Source organism: Leptopilina heterotoma, unplaced genomic scaffold (genome assembly GCF_015476425.1).
Source record: "Leptopilina heterotoma isolate Lh14 unplaced genomic scaffold, ASM1547642v1 Lhet_27, whole genome shotgun sequence".
In the NCBI taxonomy this organism is placed as follows: Eukaryota; Metazoa; Arthropoda; class Insecta; order Hymenoptera; family Figitidae; genus Leptopilina; species Leptopilina heterotoma.
Genome location: NW_025110978.1, coordinates 1,825,393 through 1,846,532, shown reverse-complemented (window position 1 = coordinate 1,846,532; position 21,140 = coordinate 1,825,393). Strand labels below are relative to the sequence as shown.

General features: G+C 24.0%; 3 protein-coding genes across 3 annotated transcripts; 2 read left to right on the top strand and 1 right to left on the bottom strand.

The window, feature by feature from the left end:
- Positions 1-46: 46 nt before the first annotated feature.
- LOC122503738 (PMS1 protein homolog 1-like) lies at positions 47-6,359 on the top strand. The gene is made up of 13 exons (XM_043614405.1): positions 47-291; positions 640-760; positions 879-1,043; positions 1,122-1,396; positions 1,503-1,622; positions 1,733-1,879; positions 2,121-2,361; positions 2,450-2,579; positions 2,685-3,090; positions 5,151-5,247; positions 5,376-5,691; positions 5,787-5,928; positions 6,015-6,359. The coding sequence occupies exons 1-13, from the start codon at positions 154-156 to the stop codon at positions 6,105-6,107; spliced, it is 2,391 nt and encodes a 796-aa protein (XP_043470340.1). The 5' UTR covers positions 47-153; the 3' UTR covers positions 6,108-6,359.
- Positions 6,329-15,089, top strand: LOC122503736 (AP2/ERF domain-containing protein PFD0985w-like). Its single transcript, XM_043614398.1, has 7 exons — positions 6,329-6,468; positions 7,804-7,965; positions 9,426-9,664; positions 9,753-11,262; positions 12,225-12,329; positions 12,914-12,972; positions 13,781-15,089. The coding sequence occupies exons 1-7, from the start codon at positions 6,389-6,391 to the stop codon at positions 14,602-14,604; spliced, it is 2,979 nt and encodes a 992-aa protein (XP_043470333.1). The 5' UTR covers positions 6,329-6,388; the 3' UTR covers positions 14,605-15,089.
- Positions 15,090-17,402: 2,313 nt separating this feature from the next.
- On the bottom strand, positions 17,403-18,774 carry LOC122503752 (39S ribosomal protein L42, mitochondrial). The gene is made up of 2 exons (XM_043614424.1): positions 18,617-18,774; positions 17,403-17,860 (listed from the first exon to the last, which is right to left on the bottom strand). Exon 2 carries the CDS (start codon positions 17,858-17,860, stop codon positions 17,507-17,509), a length of 354 nt encoding a protein of 117 aa, XP_043470359.1. The 5' UTR covers positions 18,617-18,774; the 3' UTR covers positions 17,403-17,506.
- Between the last annotated feature and the right edge of the window lie 2,366 nt (positions 18,775-21,140).

Genomic DNA, 21,140 nt, shown 5'->3' with positions numbered 1-21,140 from the left:
TTTGAAAATTAGCGCGAAAAGTGGACATTTTTAAAGCACGCGCAGGCGTCACAGTTGATTGTTTATTTATCTATTTTCGTTCTGCTTTTATTGTGTTTTTAATCAGTTTTATTAACTTATTGTTAAATATACATAAAGTGTTAAATAATTAAAATGTCAATCAAAGCATTAGATCAAAGTACAGCGAAATTTTTAAAGACAAGTCAAGTTATCACATCAGTTTCTTTTGCTGTTAAAGAACTCGTGGAAAATTCACTTGATGCCGGTGCAAAAAATATTGAAATTAACCTTGTAAGTATTTAACGTTTTTAAAACTTTTTTAATAAACATATAAATTTGGTAAGACAATTTCAATAAATTATGTGAATGAACAAAATGCAATTTTTTTTCTTTCAAGAAATATAAAAGTTCTTTGAAAGAGAATATAAAGTTTAAAATTAACCTCATATTTTTCTATGAAAGTAATTCGTAAAGTATTTTTTTTAATTGTTATTAATTAAAAAAAAAGAATATATTGTCACAACATATTTGTATTTCAGTTCAAATTATATAAATAATTAATAAATTACTGTTATTTTGAGTTTTATATAATAATACTTCTATTTTTCTAAATATAATAATAAATGAATTTTATTTTAGTCAGACTATGGGTTAGCAAATATTGAAGTAAAAGACGATGGCTCTGGAATTTCGAAAGTGGATGCTCCATTCATGGCACTCTCGTCATATACTTCAAAAATAAAAAATTTCGAAGATTTGGGTTAGTAATTTATTTAAAAAGTATTATTTTTACCACCTATCTATATTATTGTTTTAAACAAAAATTATTTTTGAAAAAAATTTAAAATCCTCTATTATTAAATTAAAAAATTTTGTAGATAAACTTTACACTTATGGATTTCGAGGAGAAGCTCTGCAAGCTCTCAGTGAAATTTCAGAGCTTACAGTTATTACAAAATCGCAAAATGAAGAAATTGCGACATTATATAATATTAATTCAAAGGGGAACATCGTGAAATCAGAGCCATGTCATAGAACAATAGGTAAGAAAAATGGACTAAAATTTTTAATGTAAAATAACTTTTCTTTTAGTTCTTCTAATTAATTTTGTTATTATATAGGTACAACTGTTCAAGCAAAGGGATTATTTAAAAATTTCCCTGTAAGGAGGCAAACTTTACTAAATTCAAGAAGAGCAAATCAGGACTTGAAATATTTAGAAGATCTTTTAAAAAGTTTTGCAATTATTCATCCGAATCTGAGAATTACTTATCGACTGAATAAACAAATTGTATTTATGAAACCAAGTGCAAGTAATTTAACTGAATCAATTAGAAATGTTTTGGGAAAAGATGTAACATCAAATTTGGAATTTATCGAAGGAATTTTTCCCGAGGTTTGATAAAAAATTGTCTAAATTATTGTTTAAAAATTTAAGTAGAGAAAAAATTGAAACACATTTTTGACCTTTTTTTATTCGATTTTCTGGTTTTTTTTAATAGGTCAAAGTTAAATTAATGCTACCAAAAAAAGATCTCATGGATTCAACTCTAATTTGCCAAACAAGATCTCAATTCATTTTCGTCAACAATAGAATTCTCGTGCATAAGGCATTACAAAAGGTAAAAATATTTTTTAAATTTATAAATATAAAAGAACTTCAAAGTGACAAAGATAATTTATAAATTTGAATGCCAATTTTTCTGACTCTAACACAATTCTTTATTTTAAGCTACTGAATAAGAAGATTCAAGAATACTATTTAAAGAAAGGAATCACTGTTACAAATTCTCTATTTCTTCTAAATATTGACGTTGATCCGGCAAATCTGGACATTAATCTAGAACCGAATAAGTCGAAGGGATTTTTGAAAAACGAGGTAATTTGTTTACGAATTCTATCACGTGAACTTTAGAATAAAAAATACTTTTAAACAATTAAAAAAGGTTTTAAAAAATAATAATTTGATATTTAAAAATGAGACAAAATCTAATATTTCGATTATTGGAAAATAAACATTCAAATGACCAAAAATAATTAATTATTTCAGTAAAAATAAATATTATTAGTAAAAATGTAAATTTAAAAAGTTATTAAAAAAATTATTTTCAAATTTTCAGAGTAAAATTCTCGAATTAATCCAAACAGTTGTCATGAATTTCTACCAACTTGATATATCTCAGGAAGATGAGAATAACCAAGTGAAAAAAACATCATTAAATGGCAATTCTCCTTTAGATGAGAGAAATGGAAGAGATTCAAGTGTCGCAGACAAAGAAAACGAATGGCCTGCATGTAAAAAAAGGAAAGTGGACTTTAACAGAAAATTGTCAAACGGTGATTTGTCAAACAATGGAAAAAGTAAGAAAATATTTAAAATCAAATTCGAAAGAATATTTTCACAAGAATATTTTAATTTCTCTTATATACGTCGATTCTTTATTTTTAGTTAATGAATCTGAGGATACAATTTCGCCAATGATTTTAAATATAAGAGAACCAGTTTTAAGCGAATCGGACTCAAATAGCGACAGTGAGAAAAATAATCTCAAAGGAAGACGAAGTGTCGTGTCTAAAAGGTATTTGCAAACTTCGCTTACAATGTAACTAAAAATTACATTTTTATAATAGTAAAAAATAAAATAATAAAAATTTAAATTCATAATAAATAATTTTAATTACAGTAACAAAGAATCAGTTGGAAATAAGAGAGACTACAACGGAACTGGAACTAAGGAAATCGAAATGCCACCTTCAGATGTGGAAACTTTGTCTCAGTTGCCAGTTGTCGATCTGGGAGAGGAATTTTCACAAATAAGTAAATCAACATTTCAATCTAGTGATTTGAATCCTGAGCCAATGGATGTTATGGATTCATTATTATTGGAATTGGATTTAGATGAATTTTTGGACGTCACTATAGAAACAGAAAAATCAAAAACTGTCTTGAAACAAAGTACCTTATCACTAGACACTTCTCAAACTGGTGAAGTATCATTGAAATTGGATAAGGATAATTATCTTAATGATAGTAATTCAAATCAATCATCGACAAATTCTTGGAGTCGAGGAAACATTACTGGATTAGTGGTACTTTTACTATATACAAAACTAAAAACTTTTCTTAGAAAAATTTTACATTTTCAAATAAGTTTTCAAATCTTACCAATTTTAACACTTCGAGAACACTCCCAATTTTTCACAAAGATTTTGGATATTAAAATTGGGACATTGGTCTCGGATATTACGACATTTTTTAATTTTTTCAACTATTTTTAAAAAATGCGAATCTTTTTGATTTATTTTCAGAAAATGGGACTTTTTCGACTTTTATTCCAAAAAATGCAACAAAATACCATATTTCTAGTATAAAATGCAACTTATTTTGATTTTTACAGTGTAAAAAATAACTATAGACAAATCTTTTAAAAATTATTTTTGAATAATTTTTCTAATTAAATTTTCTAAATATAGGTACAATTAAAAAGATTTTTAATAATAGAAATTTCGTAAAATATAATTGAAAATAATTTATGTTTTTCAAGTATTTTCTTCTTTTGAAGAAGAAAGAACTTTTTTGAGAAAGAAAGAAACTTTTGAAGAATTTTAATTGCAAATTTTGAAAATAATTGAATTCTCAGAAATTTTAATGAAAAATATTCAAGTGTAAATTTAAAAATGAAAATTAATCTATATTGACTTCAAAAAATTGTATAAAAATATTTTTGAAAAAAGTAATTCTTAGAGTCTTTTCTCTCTAATTTTTTTGAAATTCAATTATTTTCAATTACATATTTCTGAAAATTCAAATACATAGAAAAAATAATGATATTAAAATTTTTTAAATTAATTTTTTAATATTTTGGAGGAAAATAATCATATTCAAAATTTTTTAAAATTAAAATATTAATTAGTCTTTTTTGAAATTATACAATAATTCTTTTATGAAATTCAATTATTTTCGAAAAATTACAATTGCAATATTTTTAAAAAAATAATTCAAAGAATTGTTTTATCATAATTTCTTAAGATTCAATTCTCTTCCAACAAAGTAAATTAAAATTTTTTTTAATTTACTTTTTTAGACTTATTAAAATTGCGGAGAAATTATGTTCATATGTATAATTAAAATTCTTCAAAAATTTGATTATCTTTTTTATATTTTTCAGTTAAATTATTTTTAAATGATTTTATAAAATTTTAATTTTTCAAAGATTTTACCAAATTTCAGTTATTTGGAAATTTTTTAATTGTACATAGGTAATTAAAAAACTATTATCGTTTAAAAATTATTTTTAAATGTTCTTAAAAAATTAATTTTAAGAATTTCTTTATTATAATTTTTTGAAAATAATGCAGCTTAATAATTTAAGAAAAAACATGGACTGATACAATTACAATTACTATAAAAAATTTAATTTTTGTAGGATTTAAATAATTGAATTCTCGAAGGAATTTCCGAAAATTATTAAAGTAATTAATTTAGAGATGAATTATAGTTAAAAATTGTAGAAAATAATTAAATTTTGGAAGGATTATAGTAGTAATTTCCAAAAAAATATTAAATTTCAGAAGGTTTTCAAATTAAATTTTTTTATTTTTATATCCTAAGGAAAAACAAATAAATATTTAAATATTTAGTTAACAAAATTATTTAAATTTTAAATAATTGAATTTAGAAATTAGTGAAAGTTCAGGGAAATACAAAATAAAATTTTTGTGGCAACACTGAATTAAATAAACGACTTTTTATTTTACTTTTTTTGTATTTTTAATCAACTAAAGAGAGTTTTTTTTGCGCCTTAAAGCCGATCCGAGGTCTGCATTTGAAAACGAATTGTTTAATCATCTTGCGAAAATTATCAAAATTTTTTGAAACGTAGACAAATTAATTAGTATAAAAGCAGAAGTACTAAAGGAATTAATAACATTTAAAACATTAATTAAGAAAACACCCTTTTTAAAGAAAAATTGTGTTCTACAGAAAAATTTGGAATCAGACTGATCCTATTGTGTTCTATTGTGTTTCTATTGTGTTCGAAGGGTTAATATACAGAAATTTACATTTTTAAACAATTAAATAAATTGTAATATATAATAACTATATTTATATATAAGCAAGAAAAAATTAAATAAAATATCATTTTTAGTCAGGCACTAACGTCAAAGTTGTTGGATTAACCGAAAAGGAAAAATCAAGCAGTTTAACTGGTTTCAATGTATTTTTTTCGCAAGTAAGATCTCAAGGTAATTAAAAAAATCAACATGATTGTTGTCAATTGTAAAAATTGTATTTTATTATTATTATTTTTTTTATACTATATTTTTTATTTGTCTTTTTAACCAAATCAACAATGATTTTTTCCAATTTACAGTAGTGGAAGAAAATCCAGAAATGTCTATCCCTCAAATTGCTCAGCATTTGACGAATCGTTGGAAGGAAATGAGTGACGATGAGAAAGCGAAATATTATGAGATTGCTATAGAGAGAATGCAGAATGAAGAACAATTATCAAAGAGAGAGAAAAAAGAAAAACAGGAAAAGGAAAAAAACAAAAAGAGACTTTTAAAAATGTTAAACATTATGAAAGCAAATAGTAAAGATATGAATAAAACGAATGAAACAATGAGATCAAGAACCACAAAGCAAATGGAAACAAGTATACAAAAGCTCTCTGACAAATTTTATAGGTAAATATTGTTTAGGAATAAATTTGAATTAAAATAAATGAAGAAGTTTAATTTTCATAATAATAATTTCAAAAAAATATTAATACCTATTTCAGGCCAAAAAAATCAGAACAGAATATTGTAATCGGAAGAATAAAACCTTCTCTATGGATTGTAAAAGTAACCAGTCAATTTTATTTACTCGACGTAGAAATTATGTTCAAAAAATTAAATTTCATCGAACATAGTTCGGCAGACGTGAGTAATATCTCGAGTAATATAAATGACATAAATCCTTTACTATTTCGATTATTGTTATTTTATCTTTAATATTTCTTTTGTAGACAAATGCCAAAACTCTGGAAAAACTTTTAAAACGATGGACATTGGAAAATGATGATATGTCTATTTTACATCTTATCGATCAAAATAGTTAGATTTAAAAATAATTTTAAAGTTTATAATATTTGAATGTTGAAGTTTTAATTTTCTATTATCATATTATTATTAATTATTATAAACTGTAAACTTAAATTATTAGTTTTAAATTTAGCGCCTCAGCGGCCTCGCAGCGAATTCATGTTTTGAGGTTATGTTTGCCTCTGTTTGGGTTTGAGGGGTTTGAGTCAGTTTGAGTTGACCGTTTGTTTATTCGAATGTTTGGAATAAAAAATATCTATTTATTTTAATTTAAGCATAATAATTATTACTTAAAACAATGTTTGCTACGCCAAAAGCGAAAAAAGAACTTTTTCTGGCCTCTTCATTGTGCGATGGAGTAGAGGATAATAATATAAAGTAAGTATATTGATGAATATATAAAATTTCGTTAAGCTGCTCCGTTTTAGTCTCCGGTAAAGTATTATTATTTTCTATAATAAAACATTTTTGAATTTCTTTAAAATTGTTTAAATAATTGTAAATTAATTATAACTATTAATTGTCAGTGCATGAATTAAGTAAAATTTAATTTCGTCTGAAAATATTAAATTTATCGAATTTTTCCATTTTAGGTTATATTAATGCACGTTACGAAAAAATATCGTAAATATATTTTCAGGGTGGTCACAAGTTTCAGTTTATCAATTTCCCTGACAATTTACTGACATTAAAATTATTTTTACAGAAAAACATGAATGTTTACGAAAAATGAGTAAAATTTATGAATTTTAATAAATTCTAAAAATTACAATTATAACCCTTCCAGAATTCAATTATTTAAAAACAAAAACTCAATTTTTTATAATAATTGTAACTTTCCATACTTTTTTCTTAAGTTATTTTTAAATAATTTTTGAAAGATAATAGTTTTTCAATTTTGAAAAATTTCCAAACAATTAAAATTTGGTAAAATCTTTTAAAAATAATTTAATTGTTGAAAAATATAAATAAAAATGATTAAATTTTTGAAGAATTTTAATTATAAACAGGACCATGATTTCTCAAAAATTTTAATAAGTCTAAAAAGTAAATTTTCATAAATAGAATTTCTAAAAAGAATTTTTGTATAATTTAAAAAAAACTAATTTTAATCTAAACATTTTGAACATGATTGTTTTCTCCAAAATGTCAAAAATAATTCTAAAATGTTATTATTTTTGTATGTATTTGAATTTTTGGAAATATGTAATCAAAAATACTGAAAATATTGAATTTTGAAAAATTGAAAACTAATTTCCATTCATTTTCATTTTTAAATTTACCTTTAAAGATTTTTCGTCCAAATTTTTTATGTTTCAATTATTTTCAAAATTTGCAATTAAAATTTTTCAAAAATTGATTTTTAAAAATTGTAAATAAATACTTGAAATAAATTAATTATTTTCAATTAAATTTTACAAAATTTCAACTATTCAAAAAGATTTTTATTATAGATATATATTTGAAAAATTTAATTAAATGTTAAAATTTTATTTAATATTTGTTTTAATCATTAAGAATTTTAACTTTTGTTCTAATCATAAATAAGAATTTCAACATGAATTTCAAATAGAACTAATTTTAATTGAAATAAGAAAAAGAATTCGAATAAAAATAGGAATTATTCAAATTGAAATAAAAAAAATGTGAAACATGTTTATTTATGAAGTTTTTGTGATATTTCAGAGTACTAATGAGATTTTAATTTAAAAGACAGGTGACGACACTCCTGGACAGTAATGAAGCAGATCCAAATACTCTCGTACCAATTTTTGGAATCACACCATTTCATTTGGCAATTGGAAACCCTTCGGAATCGTTTGCAGAGGAAGTAACGAAATTATTTCTTCGTCATGGGGGAAACCCAAATATAAGGTAGAATAACTCGAAAAGAAAATTTCTAAATTCTCAAAAATTCATTCTTGAAATGCTATATTGAAGAACAATATTTTACAGGGTTGTCACAGGTCAGAAAAATCAGGGGAATTCAGGGAATTTTTTCAAAAGTCCTGCAAAAATATCAAATTTCTAGAATTTATAAGAAAATTCTGGATTTGTGTCCAGCAGTCTTTGAAAAAATTGAAAAGATTAAATTCTTCTTGAATTTTTGTATTGGCTTATAAACTTTGAGATCACCATGAAATTTAATACAAATCTCAAGTAATAATTGTACTTAAAAATTTCAAAAATATTTTTATTTTAGTAGAGTTGCGTTTAATATTTTTATAAATTAATTTCAAAAGATTTTAAATAATTGAAGTTGTAAAAAATTTGAATTAGAATTTGATAATTTTACTTTATTATTTGATAATTGTAATCAAATATCCTAAAAAACAATTTAATTTTACTCGAGTTGCATTTACAATTTATTTTTGTAAATTAATTTCAAAAGGTTTCAAATTGAACTTGTAGAAAAATTTTAATTGGAATTTAATAATTTTACTCAATTATTTGATCATTTTACTTAAAAATTCCAAAAATAATTTAATTTTACTAAAGTTACGTTTACAATATTTTTATAAATAATTTAATATTAAAAGATTTTAAATTGAAGTTGCAGAAAAATTGAATTAGAATTTAACAATTTTACGCAATTTAATAATTTTACTTTAAAAAATTCCAAAAATAATTTAAGTTTACTATGAGTTGTGTTTAACAATTTTTATAAATTAATTTCAAATTGTTTCGAATTAAAGTTTTAGAAAATGTGAATTTTAGAAAACTTGAATTAAAAATCATAAAAAACTATGTTTTTTGAAAAATTTTAGTTCAAAATTTTTTAAATTAGTTAAAGTTTTGAATACATATTTCTATAATATTTAGATATTTTATATGATATTTTATAGATTCTACAATCTATAAAAATTGGTACTGTAACTTTTTCAAAATTATTTTCATTATTTCAATTCAATTATTTTCTATAAATTTCAATTATTCAAAAATTATAGAAAATAATTGAATTGAAATAATGAAAATAATTTTGAAAAAGTTACAGTACCAATTTTTATAAATTATCGAATTTCAGAGAATTTGAAATTCCTAAAAATCCTATTTTCTATGAAAACATAATAATAATAATAATTAAACATTTATCTGAATAAAAATTTTGAATGTTTTCGAATAATTTTGCAATTCAAGATATTCGTAAATAAATGTAATAGAACATTTTTTTGAGTATATAATAATTTTTAGAGTGAATCAAAATATTCTTTAGGGCCAGGAAAGAATTCAAAATTTTGTCTGTAAATCAGGGAAAAAAATCAAATTTTTGTGGCAACCCTGTGAATTATTTTATAATAGGTAAAATAATTTAAGAAAAACTAATTTTGTTTCAGATCTATTGAGGGTTTGACCCCTGTTCACATAGCCGCTGCTTGGGGTCGTTGTAATATTCTCGAATTACTTTTATTGAATGGCGGAGATCCATTATATCTCGATAATGAAGGTTACAGTCCATTTCATTTTGCTTTCGATGGAGCACACTACAATGCTGTTAGTGTTCTTCGTAAATATTGTGAAGATGTCGTTAATGACGAAGAAGAGGAGGAAGAAATCAAATACGACATAGCGCTTGGTAATTATTTTTCCATCTACCAATAATTTAATTGATATAATTTTAATTTGATTCATTTTAACAATTTTTCTTTTTTCTCCCCCTACAGAAAAGGTTTTAATCAACAACAAGAATTTAATAGCCGAATATGTAGTAACAGATGAACAAACAACTAGCACTTTGAATATTTCACCAGAAAATGTTCTTGAACTTAATATTAAGTCATCAAACGGTTCCAGTTCTTCCGACTATCAATTATTATTACATGAAGATTACATAACACGCAGAAGAAATCGAAAAACCCTACAAGAACAAAAAGAAAATAAACTTTTCAATAAAACCGAAGTTTATAAATACAAAAAAGAAGAGCAAACAGACAGTCAATTAATTTCTAATCTTTCGACAACAATTTCTAACGATATCACCCGAACCGAAAATCCACATAATTCAGACTCCTCCATATTCGACCGAAGAATACATTTAATTCCAAAAACAAAAAATGCTCTAGCTCAAATGTCAAATCAATTGACGAATAAGCGAAACGAAATTGCCGAGAATCTAATTAGAGGAAGATTAAAAAGAAAATTAAAAGAGGAAACAAATATTTCATCACCAACACTTGATAAACAACGAACAAGAACTCCCTTAATCGAAAAAAATATTAACAATCTAGAAAATTCCATAATCAGCAAGAGTCCAAACTGCAATATTCTTACTCGATTCAAACCTGACAAAACCATCCAAAAGTCACTATTTCTTGAGAAGACAAATTATTTAAACGACTCTATAATTACTAAATCACCAAATTGTGCAATTGTCTCAAGTGCAAATAAGGAGAAAAGAATATCAAAAATACCAATATTCGGACAAAAATCAACACCAACGAATGGAAGGAATTCTTTGAAAAAAATAATATCACGAACACCTTGTGGATTAATTAGTGAAACCTACAAATTACACTGTCAAAGAATGGCACAAACATCAAAATCATTACCGAGAAATTTTCAAAATAAAATTTTAGGTGAACAAGAATCGTCTTTCTTCAAAAGACCACAATCAATGGATAGGAAAATTAATTCTTGTCACAAGAAGAAGGATACTGAAGAATCGAGTGGAATTTACAGTGATACGAGTAAAATAATGAAATTAAAGAATGTAGCAATGAAATTAGAAGATTATATTACTGACGATTTTGATTCATTGACGAGTAATAATAATAATAATAATAATTGTAATGTCACTGAAAATACAAAAATTGATGATAATTTTGAAGAAAATGCAACGAACTCTATGAATAATACCGATGAAAATGATTTTAATACATCTCTAGAAAATATGACTTCTAATCAAAGTGATTCTAGTACACGAATAAAGGCAAAAAGTAGAAATTTTACTGAAGAAATATCTAACATTGAATACGAATTAGAAGGAAATGATTCTCAAAGTGATAGTACAGTTAATAGTCAAGTGCAATGTAAATCTTATCAATCCGAACAATCTTTTTTATCTTCTAATCAACAAGAAAATGAAGATAACATTAGGAATAGTGAAAATTCTTTCAAGGAAAGCAAAAACAGTTTCATTACTGATGATCTCACAGGAAGAAGTCCTTTGAACAGGTAAAATTTTTACTCGAGTTTCTTAATAAATATATTTAACGAACTAAAAATATTATATAATAATAATCGAGATATTTTGTTCTCACGTGAAGTTAGGGCTTTTTGTTTTCAAATTGTTTTATAGCTTATTTTTCTATTTAATTAAATAATTGAATTCTCTTACAACTTTTTGATAAGAATTGTACTAAATAAGAATTTTAGTTTAAATTTTAGAAAATATTTCAAGAATTGGAAGAATTGCAGTTATAATTTTAATTAAATTCCAAAAAGTTTTACATTGAAAGTATTTTGAAATTATATTTCATGCTAGACAAATAAATAACATTAATTATTAAAATATTTATTCAACAAAAATTAATAAAATTTGAAAAACTTTATTTAGAAATTCTAAAAAAATGAGATTTTTCAAAAAACGTAATTACAATTTTTTGAAAATAGTTGAATTCAAAAAATTATTTCAAAAAAATTGAAAAAGTAGATAATTTTCTCAAATTTCATTAAAATAAATTCTATATTTTAAAGAATTTTATTTTTTCACTTTAAAAAATTATTTTTAAATACATTATTGTATGAAGAATTATTATTTGAAGAATATTATTTAACTAAAAATTTAGAAAATAATTAAATTTTACAAAAATTTTTGTAGTTAAATAATTCAATTATCGTTGAATTCTAATAAGAATTGATTTTTTAAAAATTTCAGTTAAAATTTTGAAAAATAATTGAAAATTAGAAACGTTATAACATAAATTTCAAAAGGTTTTACATTGAAATTATTTTTATTTTTATTTTAAATTTTAATTTAAAAAAAAAATAAATAACAATAAAGTTTTTAAACATTTGTTTAACAAAAATTATTGAAATAGTATTCATTTTATTCTTTATTATATTTATATTTCTAATTTAATTATTATTAATTATAATCATGTGAAATTAATTTAAATTCTTTTTTAATTTTCTAGACAAATTACTGAATCTTTTGTAAGCATCGAAGAAGAATATAAATACAAAGATTTAGAAGAAGGAGTTGTCCTAATGGAACGAAGACTTTGTATAACACCATCTTGGTAAGAACATTTTCTTAAAAAATATTTTTCTAAAACTCTATGTTTAATTACAAATACAGGGATCACAGTAATGTGATTTTGATTTTAATTTTATTCTGTTTTTTCATAATTGAATTAAAAGTTTTAAAATTTATTTCTTTCTTTCTCAAATTTAAATTTTATTATAATATAATTGCGTCATTTTTGAAGAAAAACGATTTATAAACTCCGAAAATAATTTAAATTTTTTATTTTTATTTAAGTAAATAATTTTTGAAAATATTTCGTTCATTTAAATATTCAGAAATCATGACTGATAAAATGAAAAAAAATTATGTACATATCAGGTTTTACTCAATTGTTTCTAAAACATAAATAAGTAAAAATAATTAATTAATTTTTAGAAATTAAACTTTTGATTAAATATATATTTGAAAAATGTACAGAATGTGTAAAATAGGTGAAAATTAACGAAATAGGGGGCAAAATTTAAAAAAAGGTGAGATGGTGATAGTCTGTGATCCCTGTAAATATAAATAATTTAATAATATTAAAAGTTGATAATAATATACAAATTATTTTAAATTGTATAAATTTTTTTTCAGTGTAATGATAAATAAGGAAGAATTAACATCATATTACACCTGTTCTACTGCTGAATCCGGTGAGATATCGAAATTTATATTATAGTCGATTAAAAAAAATGAATAAAACTTAATTTATTTACAAATTACATAAATAAATTTATTATAAAAGTTTATAATTAAATTATTCTTAGTTGTTCTACTGGCTTTATTCTTTACTATTTTAAAATTATTTCACTATTCATTGCAGCAAGTCTCGATCTTGTTTAATTATTTATCACCTTTCTACTAATTCCGTATTAAATAAAATATTTATCAAGAACTTCATACTTTGTTCACAATACGAAAATTTGAGATTATTTTTCGAAAAGAATTCCTTAAATAATAAATTCGAATCTATTTACAATTTATAATAAAATTAACTAAATTTTTTTACTTATTTTATAAACTATCAAATAGATTTTTAATTTTTTTTATTCCTTAACAATTGGTCTTGATTTCCATTATATTAAAATGAAAAATTATAATTACAAACAAATTCGAATATCAGAAAATTATTTAAAGTTTATTTTTCTATCTTTATTTTCTTTCTAAAAGTTTTTAGTAACTTTTCTAAAGTTGGAAATGTTCAAATGAACGAAATTTTTGTTTCTTAAAATTTTGAAAAATTTCTTCTACAAAAAAGAGTAATAATTATTTATTTCAATCTTACAAGAAATTAAACAAGTAAAGTTAAGCATTTACATTAATTTTGTTAGCGTACAAAATACTTTTTTTTAAATAAAAATATACAAATTAAAAAGAAGTAAAAAAAATATCGTCGTTCATTTGAACGTTCGAAACTATTTCAAAATTTTCAATAAATAAAAAATAAAATTTAATTTTCAGTTTCAAGTCTTCCACAGGAAATGTTGCTTATCGATAAGAAAACACTTCGCGAGAGACTTACAAAATTAGGAGAAAATCCAGGTCCAATAACAAATTCCACGCATAGAGTCTACTTAAAACGTTTAATGAAACTCGAAATGAATCAACAGAATTTTAAAAATGAGCCATTCCACAATGAAAATTCATCTGAAACATTCGAATCACATTCTATTCGTTCAAGTTTAATTTCTCTAAATTGGCGAATTGATTTACAACTGTATAAAGATAGGGAACGTGAAATATTCCAAGAGTTCGCGAGACCCGATCCCACTCGTAAATGGCGTGAGGGCCTAACAAAAACATGTTTCAATTATCTACTCCTCGATTCGAGAATAACAAGAGATCTTCCAAATCGAAAAGCAAATCTTTCCCTTCAAGAACAATGGGAGATATTTTTATCGGCAATTTTTTATGTCGGCAAGGGAAAACAAACGAGACCCTATGCACATTTATATGACGCGTTTCATGTCTGGGTTTCAAGTAAAGTTGAAACAACAAATAAGAAGATAAAAAAAATTCTTGACATTTGGAATGAAAAGCAAGGTGTCGTTGTTTTGCATATATTTCACAATACAATTCCAGTTGAGGCTTACACGAGAGAAGCGGCAATGATCGATGCATTGAGCGTTGATAAATTAGCGAATTGCAAAGGCGGAGAATATTATGGTAAAATAGCAACTTGGAATAATAAAGAAAAATGTGATTTGGGAAAATATTTGCTCTACAAAGCTATGAAGATATTAATGATGGAAGGTGAACGACATCTTTATCCAGAACATTTATAGAAATGTAAAATAAAACAATTAACTTTTCGTACATTTCCATGAAAAAAAACTGACGTATTTTTTTATACATCGAGTATAAAACAAATGATCTCAAATTGTAAGACAATATTCATCAAAATGGAGTTGAATATTTCTGATAATTTTTTTATTCCATGTAGAAAATTTATTTTTTCGCAAAATTTTGTATTATTAGAAATTGTGTAAACTTGTATTATTACTTTTAGGAGACGTATTAATTCAAAAAAGTGCAATTCATAAAATAATGAAAATGTAGAAAAAAAACATTGTGATTTTGTGTAAAGAAAGAAATATATTTTATGAACTTTTAATGAAATGAAAAATTTAATGCAGGATTACCACAGGTCAGGAAAGTCAGGGAATTCAGGGAAAAATCAGGGAAGGTAGAATAGGTTGGGAAAATTAGGGATTTTTATAAAAAGTACTGGAAACAATTAAATTTGTAGAATTAATAAGAAAATTCTAAATTTTTGTGTCGGTTTTGTTTGCCTCATAAACTATGAAATTACCACGAATTCTAATACAAAATTCAATTCTAAAATAGTTGCGTTCACACTTTTAATGAATAGATAAACTTCAAAAGGTTTCAATTTGAACTTTTATAAAATTTCAATTTTCAATTAATTTAATTGGAAATTTTAAAGAACGTAGATTTTTGAAAAATTTTAATTATTAAAATTCTTCTGAAATTAGTTCAATTTTTTAAAATATATTTAATTAATTATTAAAAATAATGGATTTATAGAAAAATTTTAGTTAATAACACTAAAAAATTGAATTTTTGAGAAATTACAAATGATTGCAGAAATTCAATTTTAAGAAACTTTCAATTCGGCAATAAATTATTTATTTTTGTATTTAAATAAATGAATTCTCGTAGAATTTTCTAATAAAAATTGATTTAAAAATGAATTAAAATTTTAGATAATAATTGAATATTAAGAGCATTATAGCGTGAATTTTTAGAAATAATTTAATTTTCAAAAGGTTTCAAATTAAAATCTTAGAAAATTTGCATTTTTCATACTTTTAACTAACAATTTTGTAGAATGAATTTTTTTTCTGATAAAGTCTAATGGAATTTTTTTTTAAATTATTTTTAGTTTTTATTTTCTAATATACTTATATTTAATTGAAGAATTTCCGAATAATCGAAATTTCGTAAAATTGAATTATAAGCCAATGGATTTGAAAATTCACAAAGAACTTTTTCAAAAATTATTAATAATGATGGATTTATAGAAAAATTTTAGTTAAAAACACTAAAAAAATTGAATTATTGAGAAGTTACAAATTATTGCAGAAATTCAATTATTTTCAAAAATGTTCTCAATTCAATGATTTTCAATATCTATACCTACTATTTTAATAAAATTTTCCAAAAAAATTCAATTATTTACAAAAAATTCTGAAAAAAATTTAAGTATAACATTTCATCTTTTTCATAAATAATAAAAATTTTATTGGAATTCAAATATTTACAAATGTTTTATAAATTTCTTCGTAATAATTAAATTATTTTCATAAATAATAAAATTCTTTTTAGGACTTCAATTATTTAAAAATTTGTTGATGAACTTCTTTATGAGAATTCAATTTAATTATTAAATTTAACTAGCAAAGTCCTACGCGCGCGATGCGCGCGTTAATGATTTAAAGAATTATCACGGTAGCAATTTACCTGCCTGTCTTACCACAGAAAAAGTACATACGGGAAAATGTTCATGATTAATAAAATGAAAAATATATTTCAGAACTATGGATACGGAAAAATTTTTTAAAATCCTACAAAACCGTAGGTTGAAAATGTACGGAAAAAATTTTTCAGGGAAAGTTCTCGAACTGTACCTGAACACCTGAACAGTGAGAAAAGAACATGAGAAAAAGTTGAGGTCTAATCCTGCATTACACTAAAGAAATTCTTGAACTTTTCAGGAATCTACTGTGTAGAGCAGGAGAAATTCTCGAAGTTCACGGCAGATTTTTGAAAAATTCAGGGACATCTTTAGGTACAGTTCGGGAACTTTGACTGAAAAAATGTTTTCCGTGTGCTAAGAGTTTTCAATAAAAATTATAATGAATTTAATGGAAACTTTCTGAACTTTAGATAGAATAATTGTTGAACTACTCAACAATCGCAAAATTTTAAATTGTCTCTCAGTTTTCTCTTTTTACTAATTAATATTGGTATATATTGTAATTTTTTGTAACTTCTCTAAAAAATTTTCCGTATTCACCATTTCAGAATAAATTCTCGATTTTTGTGAGACAACATTTTTCTGTGTTCCTTTTACAAATTGAAACATATCGATTATAATATCGATATGTTTAAAAAATTTTTAAAGAATTTTATTTAAATTTTTTTTAAATAATCAGGGGAAGTTAGTCACCATAATTATAATTTTATTTTTTTAAATTTCTTCGCAATATATTCAATTATTTTCATAAATAGTAAAACTCATTGCAGAATTTCAATTATTTTTAAGACAATTTTAATCAAATTCCTGGAAAAATGTAATTATTCTTAAAAATTTTATTAAAATTCGTCGAAAGAATTCAATTATTTCTAGAAACAGTAAAAATTTTTGCTCAAGAATTTAATTATTTCTATAAGTTGCAAAATTCTTTAGATTTACTAAATTCTTTTGAATACTATTTTTAAAAAGAATCCTTTACTAGAATTCAGCTATTTTCATAAATTTCTATAAAATTCTAAAAAACAACTCAATTATTTTCAAATGTAATAAAATTCTTCGCAGAAATTCAATTATATTTAAAAATTTGTTTAAATTCTTATGCATTTATTTTACATTAGTTTGATTCTACATTAGTCCTAAATAATATAATAGAAAAAACTTTTTTTTTAAAAGAAATTATGATAATTTTATATATATTTCCTTTCAAGTGGCGTTTTCTTTGCTTTCTTGTTTCTGGCTCTTGGGAACCATCTGTGTTTTGTCGTTTGTGTTAATGCAGCAAGTTCATCTGCTAATTGTTGTCTTGGTTTACGATCATATGCTTGACTTATTTCTTGTTTACCAATTTGTAGCATTGACTTTGGCACTATTTCCTTGGGCAATGGTTTTGTATATTTATAGGGAAATGGTTGCTCCGGATGCCAGCAGACAATTGTTTCTTTATTTAAATATATTATAGCTTCTTTAGGTAGAGTACTATAATTTCTGCTTCGTAAATTCGAAAATATCAAAGATCGCATCATATTAATGCCCCGATTCATCTAAAAGAGAAAAGTATTTTTATTTATCGCTAGAAAAATAATAGTTATTTATGATACAAGTGCGTAAAATCGTTGATTATACGAGTGTGACGTTTGCAGCTCGAGCCGAAGGCGAGTGCTGCAAGTCACACAAGTATAATCTGATTTACGCACGAGTGTCATACAAAATTTTTTGCAACACTAAAACAACTAAACTTGCAGCAATATTGCCAATATTACTGAAAGTTTAGGTGTAGTGGGGAACTGTTAAATGAAGTTTTCTAGAAGCTAAAATAAAAATGTGATTGTAAATTGTTGTTTAAAAGCTTTAATTCATGGTTTCTCATCAAACAGTCACAAGAATGCGTAAAGTAATCATTTTACGCACTGAAAATCACTTTACACACTGGAATTCATTTTACACACTGCTAGCGGTGTGTAAAGTAACACTTTACACACCGCTATAAAATGAAGTACTTTACACACAGTTTTCTGTGTGTAAAATTCAATTTTACAGGTTAGTGTTGCAAAAAAGTAATTTATTAAAATACAGAATAAACAAAAGAAAAGGAATTAAAAGAAGTTAATGAATCAGTTTATAACCAAACGGTTTTAATTATTTGTAAAATAACTAATAATTTTTAATTTAGTAAAATTAATTGTTAATTTAGTAAAACAATTTAGATTCAGTGGATTCAGTGTATTTGAATCATAAAACACAAAATCACATTTATTTAATAAAAATGTATATTTATAAATAAGCATATTATTACTTACCTTAAGAATATTGATTATAAATATTTACAGGCGGTTGTTAAAATGCTTCAACTATTTATTTTTCTTTTTTTAACACTGTTTTTAAAACATTTCTATTTTTTTGCACGATTGTTATCACGGGGGTGACACTGGTGCAGTTTCCCATTAGAATAAACTAACCTGAGAGTTGACCGTCGCCACTGGTGGCGCTGGCTGGTTAGTTGGCCGATAATGAGTGAAAATGCATTAGAAAAAAAGAAAAATTTATTTTACAATCAATAATATTAATTTAATGGTATTTATTTGTATATAATATTAATCCAGTATCTTTTTAGCATTTTTTATAATATTAAAAACTTAGAAAAAGCGTTTAATATTTTATTTATAAAGAAAATTGTGCAACAATTCATGGCGGGAAATTTAAATTAAATACTACATAATATTATAATAAATAAATTATCAAACAAATTTTTATTTATACTGTAAAATATTATTAAATAATAGTCAGTAGCAATAATTAAAATAATAAAAAATAATTATAATTTTATTAATTTAAATTTCCCGCCATGAATTGTTGTACAATTTTCATTATAAATAAAATATTAAACGCTTTTTCTAAGTTTTTAATATTATAAAAAATGCTAAAAAGATACTGGATTAATATTATGTACAAATAAATACCATTAAATTAATATTATTAATTGTAAAATAAATTTTTCTTTTTTTCTAATGCATTTTTACTCAATATCGGCCAACTAACCAGCCAGCGCCACGGTGGTCACCAGTCAACAGTATGGTTAGTTTCAACTCGAGAGTGTCACCCCCGTGATTGTTATCAAGTACATGCGGTACGTAATCACAATTTGAGGTTAGAAAATTCTTATCGCGTTCTTACGTAAAAATACGGATATTACGGTTGAATAGGAATAGAACATGTGAATTTACATTTATTTTTTCGAATTTTCTTTTGTTTGAAAAAGAAAATTTGAAATTTGCAATAAAATAAAATGAACGTTTAAACGATTTCGAATTTCGATTGAGTATTAAAAATAACTAACGGCAAGAGATTATTAGAAATATTCAACTCCATTTTAATAATTAGTTTTTAATTATAATTTAAAATTATGATTAATTAATAAATATTAAAAACTTACCGATTGTTGATCTCTCTCACTTCGATTTTTATTTTAACTCTTCGGAAAAAGTAAATGAAATCAGTCGGGAATAAAAGTAATCAATTCTTCCTCTCCAATAAAGGACGCATGTTCTCAAATCTACACCTCTACACAAACAAGAAAAATATTTCTAGTATTAAAAAATGAATTTTTTTACTATTTGCTTAATTATAGAATAATTATTTGAAATTATATTTATATTTTACAAGGGACGTATAACTTTTACGTAAATTATTAACTTATACGAAAAAAACCAAAACATCGTTGGAGCGAATTCACCGGAATTCGCCGATAAGAGCGACTGAATCGAAATTAGTTCCATAAATATTGGAATTATTTTATTTCCACAAAATGTTTTACTTCGAATACAATTGAATTGGAAAACTATTACAAAAGTGTTAATTATAATAAATTACTTCTTTTTTGCAAAAATTTTACATCCGCAAATGCAGCCGTTGGCGGCAAACTTTACATAACCTCAAAAATGCGCCATTTCAGATACAAAAGTGGAAATTTTTTATCACACTTGTAAAAATTAATACATATTTATGATTCTTTGGCACGTACTGACAATTTGTACCGGAATATTAAGAAAAAAATCAACAAAATCTTACCATCCTTATCATTTTTACCGAATCTTTGGGAACTTGAACAAACACGACGTGAACTGGACGAGAATTCCAAAAGGAAGTGAAGTCAGACATGAATGAGCTCTCCTGATTGGTTGACGAATTGCAAGCAGCGTTGGCGCCAAATCTCATTCACAACGAATCGTGTTGTTCAATTTCAATATTTTATGGAATATTTCCTTTAATTTCCAATGTTATTATCGAATTATAATACAATTTTGCTTAATCAATAACCATAATGCGAATATTTTGAACAAATAATAAAAAATTGAACTAATTTTGTCAAGAGTTGAGGAAGTGAAAAGAATACTGAATTTTAAAGCATTGTTTGCGTGAATAGCCCTGATTTGAACTACCAATCAGCTTGCAGGATTTTTACATCCTAATATTTAATTCGTAGAAAGCTTCCGAATCTTTCCACTAATCAAATAGTAAATTCTATTTTTACTGTTCCTGAAAATTAATTAGAAACAGTGAAAATGGAATCTTTAAGGCGCTTGCACACTTCCAAATTTTTAGACGAGCAGCGAATTTTCACGACCTTGAAATGCACATTACTAAATATGATTGGCTCTGACAAAAGTACATTTTCTCGCAGCTTTTTGTAGAGCCAATCATATTTAGTAATGTGAGTTTCAAGGCCATGAAAATTCGCTGCTCGCCCAAAATTTTGGAAGTGTGCAAGCGCCTTTAGTACAGCCAATCAAATTACGTTATCCGACCGTGAAAATTCATCAAGCC

Coding starts and splice junctions, on each gene's coding strand:
- LOC122503738 (XM_043614405.1), top strand. CDS start 154: ATGTCAATCAAAGCATTAGATCAAAGTACAGCGAAATTTTTAAAGACA. Junction 292..639: donor AAAATATTGAAATTAACCTT/GTAAGTATTTAA, acceptor ATTTTATTTTAG/TCAGACTATGGGTTAGCAAA. Junction 2,362..2,449: donor TTTGTCAAACAATGGAAAAA/GTAAGAAAATAT, acceptor CTTTATTTTTAG/TTAATGAATCTGAGGATACA.
- LOC122503736 (XM_043614398.1), top strand. CDS start 6,389: ATGTTTGCTACGCCAAAAGCGAAAAAAGAACTTTTTCTGGCCTCTTCA. Junction 6,469..7,803: donor GTAGAGGATAATAATATAAA/GTAAGTATATTG, acceptor TTAATTTAAAAG/ACAGGTGACGACACTCCTGG. Junction 12,973..13,780: donor CTGTTCTACTGCTGAATCCG/GTGAGATATCGA, acceptor TTTAATTTTCAG/TTTCAAGTCTTCCACAGGAA.
- LOC122503752 (XM_043614424.1), bottom strand. CDS start 17,860: ATGAATCGGGGCATTAATATGATGCGATCTTTGATATTTTCGAATTTA.